This window comes from Coregonus clupeaformis, unplaced genomic scaffold (genome assembly GCF_020615455.1).
Source record: "Coregonus clupeaformis isolate EN_2021a unplaced genomic scaffold, ASM2061545v1 scaf0331, whole genome shotgun sequence".
Lineage (NCBI taxonomy): Eukaryota > Metazoa > Chordata > Actinopteri > Salmoniformes > Salmonidae > Coregonus > Coregonus clupeaformis.
The window spans coordinates 415,417-433,416 of NW_025533786.1; the positions used below are offsets into that span (position 1 = coordinate 415,417).

General features: G+C 44.3%; 1 protein-coding gene across 1 annotated transcript in view; it reads right to left on the reverse strand.

Annotated features, from left to right (window-relative positions):
* LOC121533098 (regulating synaptic membrane exocytosis protein 1) overlaps positions 1–17,338 on the reverse strand; it is a 43,630-nt gene extending 26,292 nt beyond the window's left edge. The window contains exon 1 of the mRNA XM_045214900.1: positions 16,502–17,338. Coding sequence (XP_045070835.1) covers positions 16,502–16,671 — 170 coding nt within the window. The 5' untranslated portion in view covers positions 16,672–17,338. The remainder of the gene's footprint in view (positions 1–16,501) is intronic.
* Between the last annotated feature and the right edge of the window lie 662 nt (positions 17,339–18,000).

The window sequence follows — 18,000 nt, forward strand, 5'->3', positions numbered from 1 at the left end:
AGCAGCTAATTCTAACTTTACAGGGGGGAAAGACTGTAAAGCTGAATTGAGATTTAAATCACACACACAAGTAAAAATACACCCAGTATAAACAGTACACTGAATATACAAAACATTAATAACACCTTTCTATTATTTAGTTGCACCCCCCTTTTGCCCTCAGAACAGCCTCAATTCGTCGGGGCATGGACTCTACAAGGTGTTGAAAGCGTTCCACAGGGATGCAGGCCCATGTTGACTGCAATGCTTCGTACAGTCGTGTCAAATGGGCTGGATGTCCTTTGGGTGGTGGACCATTCTTGATACACATGGGAAACTGTTGAGCGTGAAAAACCCAGCAGAGTTGCAGTACTTGACACAAACCGGGGGGCCTGGCACCTGCTACCATACCCCATTCAAAGGCACTTAAATCTTTTGTCTTGCCCATTCACACTCTGAATGACACACATTCACAATCTATGTCTCAACTGTCTCAAGGCTTAAAAATCCTTCTTTAACCTGTCTCCTCCCCTTCATCTACACTGATATAAGTGGATTTAACAAGTGACATCAATAAGGGATCATAGCTTACACCTGGATTCACCTGGTCAGTCTATGTTTTGTCCACTCAATGTATATACATTACATATAATGCATAGTCAGAATACCCCTCATATAGAGTGAACACACGTGTGGAAATATCCCCCCCCCCTCACACACACACACACACACAAACACACACACACACACACAGAGAAATCGTGGGCAGCCCAAGCAGAATGCCTGCTCATTAAACTTTCATGCTGTTGAGTTCTGGGAGCATTAAACACAATGCTCACTAGCGCTCTCTCTCTCTCTCTCTCTCTCTCTCTGCTTCTGTCTCTATCCCTCTGACTTGTAACTTTATCCGTCTCTATCTTTCACTCACTCTCTAGCTGTTTCTCTGTCTTTCTCATCTCTCTCTAATCTTTCTCTTTCTCTCTCTCCCTCTTACTCTGTCTCTATCCCTGACTCTCCCCTTTATCCCCCTGCCTCTGTCTCCTTCTCTGTCACATCCTCGCTTCCTCTCTCTCTGAGTCCCTCTTTCACCCCATCTCTCCATCTCCAACTCCTCCTCTCCCTCTTCAGTCACTCTCACACACTCTTTCACCTCCCAACCATCCTATTTGCTCTCTCAGCAAGCCTCTCTGCATCTTCCTCCTCACTCTATCTCTCTGTCTCCCCCTCTGTCTCTCTCTCCCTCCCTCTCTCCATAATGTTGTGTTCTCGTCAGTGTGTTAAATAAATGAAGAGGGCTCTCTCCATATTTCACCATCTGTTCCAAGCCCATCTCTCTCCTCCCTCTCTCTCTCCTTCCTCTCTTCCCTCTCCTCTCTCTCCTTGCTCTCTTCCTGTCTCTCCACCCTCCCACTCTGGAGACAGAGGAGAGGAGTCTGAGATGACAAATGGGAATATAATAATATTATAATAATATTAAGGTAATAATATTAAGGAATATAAAGGTCATATGGAATTGTCTTCATATCAATGTTGATCATCTACTGAAAAATTGTCCATTATCTATGCATTATCTCTAGAGCAGACACTGTTTATGTCAACAAGGTCCACTGTATTGGAAGTGAGGGTTGGGAGATTATTAAGATAAGGGGTGGGGTCTGGCTAAGCTGCCAACCACCCACCAGGAGTCATTATCTATCTATACTCAGTGGCCAGTTTATTAGGTATGTTCACTAGCTCCTACAGACAGTGAGTCACATGGCCGTGGCTTGCTATATAAAGCAGGCAGACAAGCATTGAGGCATTCAGTTACTGTTCGATTGAACGTTAGAATGGGCAAAACGAGTGACATAAGCGACTTTGAGCGAGGTATGATCGTCGGTGCCAGGTACGCCGATTCCAGTATCTCCGAAACGGCCGGCCTCCTGGGCATTTCACGCACGACAGTGTCTAGTTTTTATCAAGAATGGTGCGACAAACAAAAAACATCCAGTCAGCGGCAGTCCTGTGGGCGAAAACAGCTCGTTGATGACAGGTCGAAGGAGAATGGCAAAAATCGTGCAAGCTAACAGGCGGGCCACAAACAGGCAAATAACGGCGCAGTACAACATTGGTATGCAGAACGGCACAAGCTAGAACACGCACATTTTCATTGAACTGGTAGAATCGGGAAGTTTCAACTCCCTGTGTATTTGCCTGCTCATAGTAAACCACAAAGTCCGGCATTCATAGCGAATGCTGATACCGCACGCTAGGTAGAAGGGGTGTGCCCACAAACTTGAATAATGGGGTTGTTTACTTAGAACAACAAGCACACAGTAATCTCAGAACTTCTCTAGGCAAGATTTTTTTGAAAATGTTTGTTTTTCACTAATGTTTGTCATCATGCCCGTGTGGTGTTCTGTGCCTGGTTGTGCTAATTACAAACAAGCAATAAAATGGGGTAACTTTCACCGCTCTACCTACCAGGGATACACCCTGACTTGCGGCTGTCAAGAATGATGCGGTGACCAAAGATTATCAGAAGGATTTCAGGCTGAACTGATAGGGAATCCATTTAGACAACAGCTGAGAAGTGATGCGATACTATTTATTTTTTTCCTTCACAACAAAATGGAAGATTCTCAACTAGAGGTAACCTAATGTTAGCTAGCTTGTTAGCCTAGCTGGACTAGCTGGGTAAGTTAGCTAGCTAGCTAACGTTACAGTCCTGTATTGAACTCTGAAAGCCATCAGCTAAAACATATAGCTATATTTTGGTATACACAAAGTCAATCAATTTCGCTTATGCCATGGTAGTCACTTCTAGACTGGTAGCTTCCTTCAGCAAAGTAAACATGTTAGTTTGTTCTAACTTTTACTAACGTTAGCTAACATAAGCTAGTTAATGTTACTCTTATTTGGTATTTCAATTTGGTAGCCATCTATTCCACCCTTGCCTGGAAAACACTCCGTTACCGTTACTAAAAATAGAATTGTCGATTTAACTAACTCACTCTGTGTGTTGGTAACAATGATTAATGTGTATAAATTGTCTATGGTTGGTTCTCAGCCAGTCTCAGCTGGCTAATAATCTTGCTGCCAATTTAGTGACGCTAGTTAACTAACAGCAAGCTGACGACTTTGAAATATGCATGTTAGGTTTGCTTAGTTAGCCAGTCTAATAGAGATCAATACAATGAGTGGGGTGGTTAAATTGTGTATTGTTCTGTATTTTGTTATAGGTGGTACAGAAACTGATTCCACCAACATGCGCTTCCAACCCCTAGCTCTGCACAAGGTTATGGTAAGTTGGCCAAATTATTTACAAGCTGACAGCTAAGATAGCTCAATTTACAGTAAGCATGGTATAAACATGAATTGGGTAGTGTTTGTATGGTTTGTGTTTGTGTTTGTGTTATGGGGTTAGAGGTGGTTAGAGGTAGCCTGAGGATCTTCCAGACCATGTAATCAATTTAGTCTACCCCTCTTCTCTTTTTAACTTTTATTTTTGTAAATCTCAGGTTATCTGGAGTCATTCCACAGTGCCCTGCTCAAAAATAACCCAAAGCGGGGACATTTTGGGTACACAAGCATGAGGGAGCGGACACACCTTGCAGTTATGGAGCACAACAAGATTGTGGGACAGAAACCAGCAAGGGACACTGAAAGGTATAAATCTACAACAGTAATGACACAACAGTAATGACACAACAATAATGACACAAGCACCTCATTCTTCTCTCTGCAGATTCTCAAAACACAATACAAAGACATGTCTACAAACTTCCCCTGCAAAGGGCTACTATTAACAAGAATGATCTGTCAATGGGCTAGGGGAGGTTTACAGACAGTACTTTGAGATGAGGAAGGGGTTTTTGGTTGTGCTTAGACAGTAAATGTATTGTTGTGTATGAGAGCAATTGAGGTGCCATTCCTCCTCAATCTCCCATACACAACAATTCATACTGTGTAAGAACTGCCTTCCTAAGACTTTTCACCAAAACAAATTCACTTTGTTGACTGATCTTTCCTCTCAAAAGCAGCTCCCAATGTCCTCTCATTGTCCCTAAACAATACGCTAGCCGGTCCCATTCGGTTGACACCTTTACCAACAAAGGCGTGTTGCCCTATGTCACTTCCACAATAAGTGTAAAATGCTAACACCACAACAATGTCTTTCCAGGAGACGTGCAGTACCTGCAAAACTTCTGCAAGAGGACCAAACAGTTGGTGGTTAAGAAGCCCTACACCACTTTCAGCAGAGTCTTATCCAGCTGGCCGTTCACCGCAGACAGGACAAGCCCATCCCCATGAGCACAATGAGTCTCAGCTTCCCCAGCCCACCATGCCGAACACAATTGCCAGTTTACTGAAGCCGGATAAAGGACTATGGGTGCGTTTACACAGGCAGCCCAATTCTGATTTTTTTTTCACTAATTGGTCTTTTGACCAATCAGATCAGTGAAAAATATCTGATGTGATTAAGACCAGTTAGTGGAAAAAATATCAGAATTGGGCTGCCTGTGTTAATACAGCCAGTGTGGCAAAGCATAAGAACATGTAGAACAGGGGTCACCAACCCTGTTCCTGGTGAGCTACCCTCCTGTAGGGTTTTCGCTCCAACCCCAGTTGTAACTAACCTGGTTCAGCTTATCAACCAACTAATTATTAGAATCAGGTGTGCTAGATTAGAGTTGGAGTGAAAACCTACAGGACGGTAGCTCTCTAGGATCAGGGTTGGAGAGCCCTGAAGTAAAACCAACATAAAATAAATATGGATATTTTCTATCAATCTTTGAAATGTGTCTGTCCTTATGGATTCACAGAAGGTATTTATATAAGCTGTACAGATGTTAAACATTCAGATATACAAAGAATGTTTGTTTATTTGTCCAATTCTAAAATACAAGGGAGTGTACACTATTTAATGCTAACTCAAGAGAACTGGGTATTCAACAGGAATGTTATATGTCCCTAGTGAGACACCATGGGGGAATGGAGGGATGTATCGCGAGAGGAAATGGTACAATGATGATTTATTGGGAAAGATGGGTTGATCTGTGGCTGTCTGAAGGGTGGAATTGATGAATGTTGAAGTAAGTATATACAGAAATGTACAGGGTAAATGTCCTCCAATCAGGGGTGAGGGTGGGGATGTGATTATTGTATGTTTTGCTTTTCGTTATTTATGTTTTGTGGTTTGGCTTCATGCTGTGAGCGGTGTGTGTGCTGGTCCTGGTTGTTATGTGTGCGCTCGCTTCCATGCCCGCCCGGGAGTCGGGTGGGGCTTGTTTTTTCCCGCCCTTGGAATATCCCTTTGGGACGGGGGCGGGGCCTTGCCGGCATCTCAGGGCGTGCGGGTGCAAGCGCACCCTCTGAGCAGAGCACCCACTGTGATTGCCACTCCAAAGAAACATACAGTAAGTTCAGGGAATACTTGATACTTGTCATGATCAAACTGCCATTCAAATCCTCATGAGTCATCTGTTTGAAATCCAGCATAATGTCTAATCCCTCGAGAGGGATACAGTTCACGGGATACAGTTCTGCTAAAATGACACATGCAGGCAAAGGAGTTATGTTTCTGTATCTAGAATCCACACCCAGGAAGAAGCCCAGGCACCACACAGTATTGTCTGTATGACCAAAAACTAAACAAAAATTATACTCTATTGTACAGTTTGAACAACAGTTGACCCGTGCCAGCACAATATCAACATTAGGGTAGACTAGTTGAACATGCATACATGTGCACAGGCACAGAGATTACATTTACAACAATATTTAGCCTAATATAAAGAAATAGGGCATAACCCTCAACCTTTGCACAGTGACCAGACCGTACAAATGAGCCTAGGTAGGTAGGCAGATATTTTTTACTGTAAAACCAGCTTCAGTTTTAGAGATTTACAACAGTAAATTGTTATATTATTGTTTCTCCTCACTGTTTGCAAATAAACTTAGCTAGCTAGCTTACTGGATATGCAATACTTGTGATTTACTTGTGATCTGTTTGGAATCCTATCATGCCTATTTGTGAGATTGAAATGCATCCACGGTCGTAATCATAACCAATGTCAACCCTCATCAATTATGTTACTTAGCTAGCTAGTAAAATTATTTTCAGTTGTTGATGTTTCACATGTTTGCTAGCAAGTTACAAATGCAAGGCTTGGCGCATAACAAGTTAGCAGGCGTCAAGCTAACTAGCTAGCTAGCCAACTCCAGTCATGTGCTAATGTTAGCTGGTAAACCTAGCTTTAGGTGGCTGGTTGTAACATTGTAGCTTGCTGTTTAATAGCTAGCTATATCTACAACTAAAAAGAGAAGAGGTTTTACAATCGAGATACAAAATATCTCTGATTGTAAAACCTCTATTTTTAGTAATCGATGTGGCTACCAGTAGTTGTTTAGCTAGCTAACTTAGTTAGTTAGCTACCAAGCTAGCTAACTAAGTTAGCAAAGAGAAAAATAATTGGATTTCCCCCAACTGTAACATAGTAGTATGTTAGCCAGCAATACACAATTTGGGTTTCAGTAGATAACTAAAGTTATCTAGGTGTCTTGCAGGAAAAATAACTTACTTAGCTAGGCACTGTATTTGTCATCTGCCCTCTTGGTGCTGGCATCGGCTGTAGCTGAGCTTCTAACGTTAGCTAAATCCAACTCTTTGTTTCGAATCATCTTCCCTGTATTCCGGTTTAAACATCTATGGTTGAATGTCACCATGTAAGTTAATAGATGCTCCATTGTCAAATTCATGTTGATGAGAGGACTCACTTGAAGCCATTGTGTCTGGTCGGTTCTTTCAGTTTTGCCCAAAGGATTGTTGTTAGTGTCCGCCTCCTTTTCAAAAAAGCCTGCCTTGGGGGTGGGACGGGGGCCAGAGCATGAAGCACCGCCCAAAACAAGTTGAAGTCTTTCAGAGACTGGAAAAAATGTGTCTGCTTGTATATTTAGCAATGAATCTGCCGATAGGAACATCGCTGAAAGACGTCCAATGGATCTATCAAACAACGACAACCATATCTACACCCACATATATGTATAGTGCGATCAGTGTAACATATAGCCTTTGCGAAATGTCACAAAGCAGGACTACATTCATTTTTAGATCTCGCCCCCCCATCATTACACCGGAAGCCATCATAGGGTGTATCATTCAGCGCGCTAAGCCCTGACCTGCCTTCCTCCTGGGTAATTATGTGTGAAACACATCTCACTGTTCTAGAAATGCCTCAGACATGAGGAAAACAAGCGTTGGTGAAATTCCCCTTTAAGTTTAGGCATTAACTAAGCATTTTTAAGGCTAGGGTTAAGTTTAGGCATTACCTCAGAAATCTTAAGGTTAGCTATTAACTCCGAATGGATAAGGTAAAGGTTATGGTTTGGGATAGGTTTAAAACAAAAATCTCAAAAACAATTTTCCATCTCTGGATTCGAACATGCAACATTTGACACCAGTAACAAGAAGAAGAAGCAGCTTCAGTGGACACGCAATCTCCAAAACTGGACAATTGAGGAGTGGAAAAATCTGGTCCGACGAATCACGGTTCCTGTTGTGTAATGCTGATGGCAGAGTCAGGATTTGCCATAAGCTGCATGAGTCCATGGCCCCATCCTGCCTGTTGTCAACAGCACAGGCTGGTGGCGGTGGTGTAATGGTGTGGGAAATGTTTTCCTGGCACACGTTAGGTCTTTTGATACCAATTGAGCAATGTTTCCATGCCCCGAAGAATTATGGCTGTTCTGGAGGCAAAGTGGTGTACCTAATAAACTGGCCACTGAGTGTATGTTATTCACATGCACCTCCCTTAGATAAACTGTATCTCAACAACAAAGATATAATCTATCCAAATATCTGGTGAGCTGAGTATGTGGAACAGAAAATGATTAACCAGGTTGCAGTGGAGCCCAGGTGTAACCACACAGACAGAGGCAGGATGCCTTGTCCCACCAGAGATAGAGGGAACACACACACTGAACTACAAATAACGTACATACAGTACACACGTAAATACACACCTTGAACTCCATGATCCTGATACATACACACACCTTGACACACACACACACACACACTCCACAGTGCTTATGAACCTGAAAGTGCCAAAATTGCTCCACCAAACTTGCTGTGGAGACAAAACTTTGCGAGACAAAATGAACAGAATGTGCAGCTTTTCCTTGACATGCAGCCGAGTTCCACCTGAGCTGCTTGCCGCAAAGAAAAATGACACCCCACTGAGAAGACAGCCGTGCACACAAACACACTGACACATTCTACACATGCACATTCAAACACACAAACACACAACTCACATACACACACACTGATGCAACTCTCTCTCTCACTCACACACACTCATACACATCGTGCGCTCCTTCCACCCATGATCGTTCCTCCAGGTGTTTCAGTTACACCCAAGTGCCTCTGAGTTATTCTAATTAAAAGAAAAGATTGTGTGAGAGCCAACATCCACTAAATACAGACGCATCAACCATAGTGAGTGTGTGTATGTGTGTGTGTGTGTGTGTGTGTGTGTGCGTGTGTGTGTGTTAGCAGTGAGATTCACAGTATTTTGCTGCAAACCAGATGCAGGTGTGTATACTAAAAGTTGCTGACTATTTGAACAGGGCCCCAGCTTTCAAGAATGGAGGTTTCTATGAAGAAGACTGGGGCCCTGTTCAAATAGCTTAGAAATGCATCTGGTTGACAAAACACCACATCAAGGTAGTTTTGATCTTCTCATAATAAGCGTTGAGGCATTGACAAGCTACACACACATGCGTACAGACGCACTCACACACACACACACACATACACACACACACAACCACTGACGGACGCATGCAAGTACTCACACACACAAACACTCACACATACAAAGAGCACAGTTAGAAAGATATGGCATATAGAAGCAAACCGGATGGACATCATGAAAATGATCGGAGAGGTTGAGAGTAGAAGAAGTTCAGGAGCAAAAACAAATAAAATAGAATTATTGTAAAATTGACTGTGTCCATAAGGTGTAGATAGTAAGTATAGGCTGGAAGTAGAGGCCTGGGCATTGTAGGGAAAGGATGGCGGGGTTGAAAAGTAATAAAGGGGAGTATATATATAAAAAACATGGGGATTGGAAGTGATGCAGACAATTACATTGATGGAAGTTACAATCTATCTGCAATATTAAGCTGATCTATCCCCCCAAAGAAAAAAATAAGAAAAAAGAAAAATATATACATAAAAAACACTCACACATACAAACAAAGCCAAGCCCAATAAATATACACTTATAATTAGGAGAAAATCAACAGCAGGGGGGAAACTGAAACAGGTTAAAGATATGGGACATCAACAGCATAGCCAGAGCAAGCAACATGTATATTTAAATATTTCAGGAAGCTGCTTCCAAGTGTGAGCTATTTCCAGAGCTGTTCCATAATTCAACATTAACATTTTTCTCCCGGAAACCTTGAAACCCTCAGCTCTCTGATTAAGAAAATATAGCAGTTTGTGTTTACTTTAACTGTAAGATATCAGAAGAGAGGATATACTTTCATGTCTAGAGACAGAGGGTGTTTCTTTTCCCTCATAGGAACGATTTGGGGACGTGTTGTGAGTGTCTGGCCATATTAGTGTTTAGAACCTGGCTTCACATGACTTCCTGGGCATGTATCCCTGAAGAGGTACGGCTGTTTTTGTACCCAATTAATGTGTGACCCCATGTTTAATGGAAAATCCCCAATTCACCAACCAACTGTCATGCATGTCAACAATATAAAATTATATGAAATAGAATACTGCCGCTTATAACTCACAGTCCTTGTGCCAGAATATAAATGTTAAAGGCAGAAACAGGAGACCTACATAAGTCAGGATGAGTTCAGAGTTCATCACCAAGGACACATCCTCCCCATTCCCTCCAGCCGTGAGAATAAAACCAGACAGAGAAATCTCCACACACATTCTCTCCATTTCCCCATCTCTCTCTCTCTCTCTCTCTCTCTCTCTCTCTCTCTCTCTCTCTCTCTCTCTCCCTCCCTCCCTCCATCCCTCCCTCCCTCCCTCCCTCATGGTCAGTTACCTCCCTCCAGCCTGCAGAGGAAGCTCCACAGCAGAACAGCGCTAATTGCTGGGAAGAGGAAAGTAACCAGCCAGAAACATGGGGACATTGAAACACAGCAGGAGGGTAGAGGAGGGGAATAGGAGGGTGCAAAGGGGTTGTTTTGGGGGGGTAGAAGGAGGCAGGAGTAACCAGCCAGAAACACCAGAGACACTGAGACACAAAAGGGGGAAAGGGAGGTGGGACGAGAGAGAGAGGGGGGAGATAAGAAGGCAGAAGGGAATAGGAGTTGTCATGGCAACCCTTTCAGCTGGTGCTGATCCCACACATGGACAAATAATTACAACTGCATGACTTGGCCAGGAAACTCAGAGCCCAGGTCATTACTATAGGAGGGTTACAAAATACACAGTCAATAACTAATCATAAGCATTACTACTCATAATAAAATACAGAGATGAATCTAAGCATTGGATATCATTACAGCAGGGACCATTCAGAGGACGTATCACAACATGTACACTACCGTTCAAAAGTTTGGGGTCACTTAGAAATGTCCTTGTTTTCGAAAGAAAAACAAAATGTTTCTCCATTAAAATAACATCAAATTGATCGGAAATACAGTGTAGACATTGTTAATGTTGTAAATGACTATTGTAGCTGGAAACGGCTGATTTTTTATGGAATATCTACATAGGCGTACAGAGGCCCATTATCAGCAACCATCAGTCCTGTGTTCCAATGGCACGTTGTGTTTGCTAATCCAAGTTTATCATTTTAAAAACCTAATTGATCATTAGAAAACCCTTTTGCAATTATGTCAGCACAGCTGAAAACTGTTGTGCTGATTAAAGAAGCAATAAAACTGGCCTTCTTGAGACTAGTTGAGTATCTGGAGCATCAGCAATTGTGGGTTCGATTACAGCCTCAAAATGGCCAGAAACAAATAACTTTATTCTGAAACTCGTCAGTCTATTCTTGTTCTGAGAAATGAAGGCTATTCCATGCGAGAAACTGCCACGAAACAGATGATCTCGTACAATGCTGTGTACTACTCCCTTCACAGAACAGCGCAAACTGGCTCTAACCAGAATGGAATGAGGAGTGGGAGGCCCCGGTGCACAACTGAGCAAGAGGACAAATACATTAGAGTGCCTAGTTTGAGAAACAGGCGCCTCATAGGTCCTCAACTGGCAGCTTCATTAAATAGTACCCGCAAAACACCAGTCTCAACGTCAACAGTGAAGAGGCGACTCCGGGATGCTGACCTTCTAGTTAGAGTTGCAAAGAAAAAGCCATATCTCAGACTGGCCAATAAAAAGAAATGATTAAGATGGGCAAAAGAACACAGACAGAGGAAGATTGGGAAAAGTGTTATGGACAGACGCATCGAAGTCTGAGGTGTTCGGATCACAAAGAAGAACATTTGTGAGACGCAGACCAAATGAAAAGATGCTGGAGGAGTGCTTGATTCCATCTGTCAAGCATGGTGGAGGCAATGTGATGGTCTGGGGGTGCTTTGGTGGTGGTAAAGTGGGAGATTTGTACCGGGTAAAAGGGATCTTGAAGAAGGAAGGCTATCACTCCATTTTGCAACGCCATGCCATACCCTGTGGACGGCGCTTGATTGGAGCCAATTTCCTCCTACAACAGGACAATAACCCAAAGCACAGCTCCAAACTATGCAAGAACTGTTTAGGGAAGAAGCAGTCAGCTGGTATTCTGTCTATAATGGAGTGGCCAGCACAGTCACCGGATGTCAACCCTATTGAGCTGTTGTGGGATGGTACGTAAGAATTGCCCAACAAGCCAATCCAATTTATGGGAGGTGCTTCAGGAAGCATGGGGTGAAATCTCTTCAGATTACCTCAACAAATTGACAACTAGAATGCCAAAGGTCTGCAAGGCTGTAATTGCTGCAAATGGAGGATTCTTTGACGAAAGCAAAGTTTGAAGGACACAATTATTATTTCAATTAAAAATCATTCTTTCTAACCTTGTCAATGACTACATTTCCTATTCATTTTGCTATATTTCCTATTCAAACTCATTTCATGTATGTTTTCGTGGAAAACAAGGAAATGTCTAAGTGACCCCAAACTTTTGATCGGTAGTGTATGTTATCATGGTAGCTGAGTATGCAGTCTGGAACAAACACACACCAGGTGTCTCAGTCCTATAGAATCACTAGCTGTGTGTGTGTGTGTGTGTGTGTGTGTGTGTGTGTGTGTGTGTGTGTGTGTGTGTGTGTGTGTGTGTGTGTGTGTGTGTGTGTGTGTGTGTGTGCACGCATGCGTCGGTGTGTGCCAGTCAGAAGCTGACAAAAGCCAAAACATGCCCAGGGAGGGCATAGCTAACCCCCAGCAGCCCCCGGGTTAGCACCACCAGGTCTGACACCCGCTCCACGTCAACATCAGCCACCGACCCTGTCTGTCAATCATTAATCACATCACAGCCCTCCCAGCTCTGCAGCTGACACTGCTGTGGATACACACATAGTGGGTTAGTGTGTTAGGTGGGTGGGACGGTGTACACAGAGCATGTGCATATTTGAGAGACTTCTACATGTATGTGAATGTGTTTTATGTGTATTTGCAAGTGACTGTCTCCTACACAAAAGCTTTTAGGTCATTGTAGCCTCAACAAAGAGGGGGAAAACTATTAGATCTTCCAGACATCCTTTCCCATCACTGCCCTCCACACTAACCTCAGCTACACGTCTTGCCCTTGTATACCTGTCTAACAATGAGTGATGAGGTGATGCCTGCATGGCCTTCTGATGCACTCTGTGCCCTGGGGGCCCTCAGGAGCCCTGTGAAGCAGAGATTGGCACTGTGTGTGTGTGTGTGTGTGTACACGTGCGCTCTCCTAGGTACCCCTCTAATCCTAAACCCTCCAAATCCTTCCGTCCACTATACGCTAGAGGCTTCCTCTCTTCCGCCATCTTTGATGATGAGGGCTCTTCCTCTCCATCTCTCTCCCTCTGCTTCATACACCCCTCTAAGAAACTCTACAACCTCTCTAAACTCATCAATATTTGAAAGGGGTTTCTATATTTACTTAACGGAAACCTCAAATGCTCTAAGGGGGACATTTCCTGTTTAGTTAGTGGGTTGTTTGACCACGTTGGGGCAGTAGCTAACCTCGCTGCAGTGTGCAGTGGAGGGAAAAGAGGAACATTGGGGTGTACCAATACAGGCCTGTCTGTATTTTATGGCACTTAGCGAGTTAGCATCATTGCTAAATGCTGTACATTCTTTGAGCATGCTAGTTCAGTGTTCAGTTCAGTCCTGCTTATTAGCGTGTTAGAATGGTGTTCAGCACTCCCACTGCACTCTCAACCTTGTCTATAGTGTCCAGTAATATCATCGTTCTTCAGCCATGTGTCCAACACCCTGATTCAGAGGAAAGTCACGGACTTACACATCAACATAGTGTGAAGTTCCTCATTTCACACCTCCTTTGACATCTTTTACATAGGACAGGATAGAGAAAGTCAATAGACCACGTCATCTTTCTTCACCTGCTGCATCTGCTGCAACAACACCTGCAGAGATGAATCACCCATGGTACAGATACAGCAACACCAGTAGTAAGACCAGGAGCTCCAGGTGCTCTGTTCCCACAGGCTGGCCTAGGGGTAATGATTAGCCCAGGATGAGGCCTCTGGGCTAGGCAACAGACCTGGACACACTGGCCTCTCCCATTACGGAGGTGGAGGTGGTGAGATACAGGAACCTAGGCAGCCTATCAGCTTATCACCACCAGCTGCTTAGCTCCCAGGTACCAGAAGAACACCTGGGTCATATTCATTAGTGCACACCGTAGCAAAGAGGGAAAAAAATGACTATTTCTTATTGGACAAGTTCAGGTAGTCCCTCCCCATTTCAGTCCATTTTCTTCAGTTTGGTGTCTAATGAATACCACCCAGAACAGTCGGGAGGGCCTGTGTGGCCATGCTATATCATTGTCACGACAGACTAGCTTGATATCATCTATTGCATGTGTAATAATCATGTGCTACATTGTTAATTGTTCATCGGAACGTTCACTGAGCTGAAGTGAATGGGGAAAGTCCTTTGTTAGATGTAGCCTACATCTATGGCCGAATGCCAAGAATGTGGGCCCATAGGCCTAATGCTTGCCCTGTCTATTCAAAAGACCCTGATCACAATGCCATACTACTATACTGTATTAGAAGTTTAATGCTCAATGTAAATATATGAGTTTAGTAATGATGTGCAATAACCCACTAGCCACACACTGGTTGAATCAACGTTGTTTCCACATTATTTCAATGAAATGACATTGAACCAACGTGGAATAGACGTTGAATTGCCCAGTGGGAAGGGTTTTGATGTTGCGTGTCTGAGTAATGTGTGTATCCTCAATGCATCTATGGAAAGTTCACATACAGCCCCAGTCTCTCTCACTCTCTTTCTTTCTGTCTCTTTCACTCTCTCTCTGTCTCTCTGTCACACACACTTCCTCTCTATTCCCTATTATCCCACATGCCATAAACATTCCAGACACAAGGCTATTGTGATTCTATACCATTTCTCTTGGAAGTACTGAGCCACTACATCCAGGCCTTGACTTGAGAGCCGCCAGCACATGACAGCTTCTCACAATTCAAAGGGAATAGTGTGCAACTGTGCACACAGAGCCACAGCAACAGCACAGCAACTGGCCATGACCTTTGGGTGTGGGTGGACCATCATATAAATGATTGGCTAAATGATGAAGGCATTATTTACAGAAGCTGTGGATGGCTCAAGTCTCATGGAACATTAAACACATCACTTCCTCTCCTGAGGCACAAGATAGCTCCAGCCCTGGCTCCCCTAGATTTCAACCAGGAAATTAAACCATACAATGTAATTGCAGCAAACAAGGACGTCATAAAGCACATTGACTAGGCTGTTGGAAATTCGACTTGATTGAGACTTCGGTGAGGATGAGCAAAGTGAATATTTGTAACACAGCACGAGTCATATAGTGCAATATGGATGTTCCCTATTCCCATAAGATCTCGTTGTTAAGATGGTCTGATTCACAATTATATACGTGACTCTCATCCACGTCATTACATTGCGTTGGGAACTGACCCGTGGGAAAACCAAAGAATAACCTATACATCCGTTCACCGGGGAAGGAGCACAGAATCGATGTTTAGGGCTACGGTGGACGGAGAGCTGAACACATGAGACGCGCACGGTACCTTCACGCTGCATACACGTTTTCAGAATAAAATCAGCCTAATAACTGATTAATTCGATATCCGTTGAATTGATACTGGTTTGAGATGTTTTGAAACCAGATATTGGCTATAACTGGTCGAGCTTCAATTCCCCCTATAATGCTTAGATCGAATGCCCGGCCTTACATCACATGGTGAGATTTCCAACCAGTGCAACCACACCCACTCATCACCGAGGGTTGCAGAATATGGCACCACACCGGTGTATCACGATTGTCGGGCATAAAAAAACGAATGGTTTGTGCCAGGCTCGCCATGAAGCATCACTAGAGTTTTAATGTCACCATCATCTCGTTGGACTACGACGGTGACATAAACAGCAACAGGTGACATAAACAGCAACAGTTCGATATCTTGCACACCGTTGATGTCGTGTTAAGGACAGCTACCAAGCCTAACCAGCCACCAAGCTCCTTCGGTAAGGTGGTGATATCGGTTGTGTACGCGGCCGTGTCAAAGCAACAAAAAATATACGTTGGGAGATGAGGAAGAGATGGAAAGATTCAGGGAGGGAGGGGGGCACGCAGTCCTGTGGCATGATTCATCCAGTGCTCCCCACTGGTACAACCCGTCTCCCCTCCTCGGCCACCCGCGCTAGGCTACACCTGTATCTTGTTTGACCCTGTTTTCCCGTCCTTATCAATGACCACCTCCATCACTATCCACTGTCACGACGAGGCTACCTTGATTAGCTATTCACCTTGTAGGCTATGTCCACACAAGCATATACCCTAGGCTACACCTGACATTCCTTATGGGGGCTTTGGAGAAGAGCGCATAGCCTACAATGGATTTGAGAGCAAAGCTAAAGCATTGACAGGCCTATAAATTAGGATTTTTTAAATGAATAGCCGAACCCCAAAACGAACCCCCAGTAGCCCACCTGGTGTGAATTATTCATACCATGTCAGTGGCAAGCAAGGGAACGCCGTTAGCATCGGCTATAACATCTGTAGGCTATATGGAAATTATAGCCCAGTATTAAGGAACAATGGGGGGTGCAACGGGTTGTGGTGGTTGAATGGGTGTGAAGTGTGACTACAATGGCAAACGACAGGCATATTGGTAACATATTGGGACTAATAGGTGGCGGATGGCTGCTCGTGCGTCTGCCTTCTGGACACAGACACCTCGCTCGTGAATGGGGGTGTTGCGTTTGCGAGTGGTGCGTTCGGGGTTCCACCGACCACCGTTCAGGGAAAGGAAATGTAGCCCTTACTTTAACACGGCTTCCTCTTTCTCCTCTTCCTCCTTCTGCCGATCCATCACGGCCATGATAATTTTCCTCTCCTCCTCGGTGAGATGGCTGAGGTCCGGCAGTTCGGGCACGGTCGGCGGCGCGGTGGGTGGGCGAGGGCCGCCCTGGGGCCCCACCGAGGCGGACGACATCTTTTCCTCCAGCAGCACCCCTCCTTGGCGTGTTACTGTCGTTTCGACTGACAGAAATCCCTGCTGCTTAGCGTTGCGAGCCACACCTCACGACATAGTCCACGGGTAGAGCAGCAGCTCTGGTGAATAGGGCAAGCCGCCTCTGCTCATGGTTGTTGCAGGCACCCACGGTTGTGCTTTTGTTTCTCGTCCTCCTCGGCTTTTTTTCCTCCACCTCCTCTCTCTCTCGTCTCTCGCTGCTCCCCCCCACCCCCCGCCGGCCCGCCTCTCCCCTCCACCACCGCCGGTTTTACGGGAAGCCCATCTCCACGCCAAGAGTTGACACAAGCAAGCCGAGGGACCCTCCGGATGGACTGGCCTTGAGCTGTGATCCCCTCGCGCCACCGGACACGGGCTCGGTGGAGTTGGACGACGGTAAAGTCCGTGTGTTGCGTTCCTATCTCTCTCTCGCTCTCTCTCTCTCTCAGTGCTGCCACCGCCTCGGCACTGCTAATGTTGCTGCCACTGACAGGGAGATGGAACAGTCAATGGGAATGCAGCCCCCTAGAGCTCGCATCTTCCTTCCTTATGGTTGTGCACGCGCCTTTACGAATTTGAGAATGGGTCTCTCTCTCTCTCACCACATGCAAAAACAACCCCTTTTCTAACCTCACATGTTTCAGGAGTCGCGCCTCCCTGGCTGGCACCACACACACACACCTGCAAATATTAACCAAAAATAGTGCGCGTTCCCATCGTTATAGCTCCAACGTTAATTGACCGTTATAGGCTTCTGTAAAATATTGATCCACGGGAAAGGCTAAACTGGATTCTGTCCGAGAGTTCAATGTCCTAGACTTTATCAACGTTCAGTTCGATTCCTGCAGGTTGTGTCAGAGATGCAAATGACAATCACTCTTACCAACTATATTTCAAACATTATTCAAAATAATACATAGCTGGATGAACATACAGTGTGTATCAGTAGAATCGAATAACATTATTGATTGTCAATAAAATAGGATCAGTACAATGGACATCCTGCAATGCGTTTTTCAGTCACGCTAAAAATAGAAAATAAACATTTCAGCACCATGGACAGCGACATTTACGCACAGCTCACAAGTATCATAACTGCAACAGTTTTAAATCAGCTAATGCTAGTTTTTGCTATCTAGCCATTCACTTCGTTGTCGAGCCCTTGCCTTTTGAAATATATTAAACTAAAAATACATGATGACCATGATATAGGCTAGTCTATACAGCAGAATTTACATAAACGTCAATGAACGGAAGTCAAAACCCCTACGCTGTTTTGCTGACTGTGCGACTATTTTCCCATTATCAATG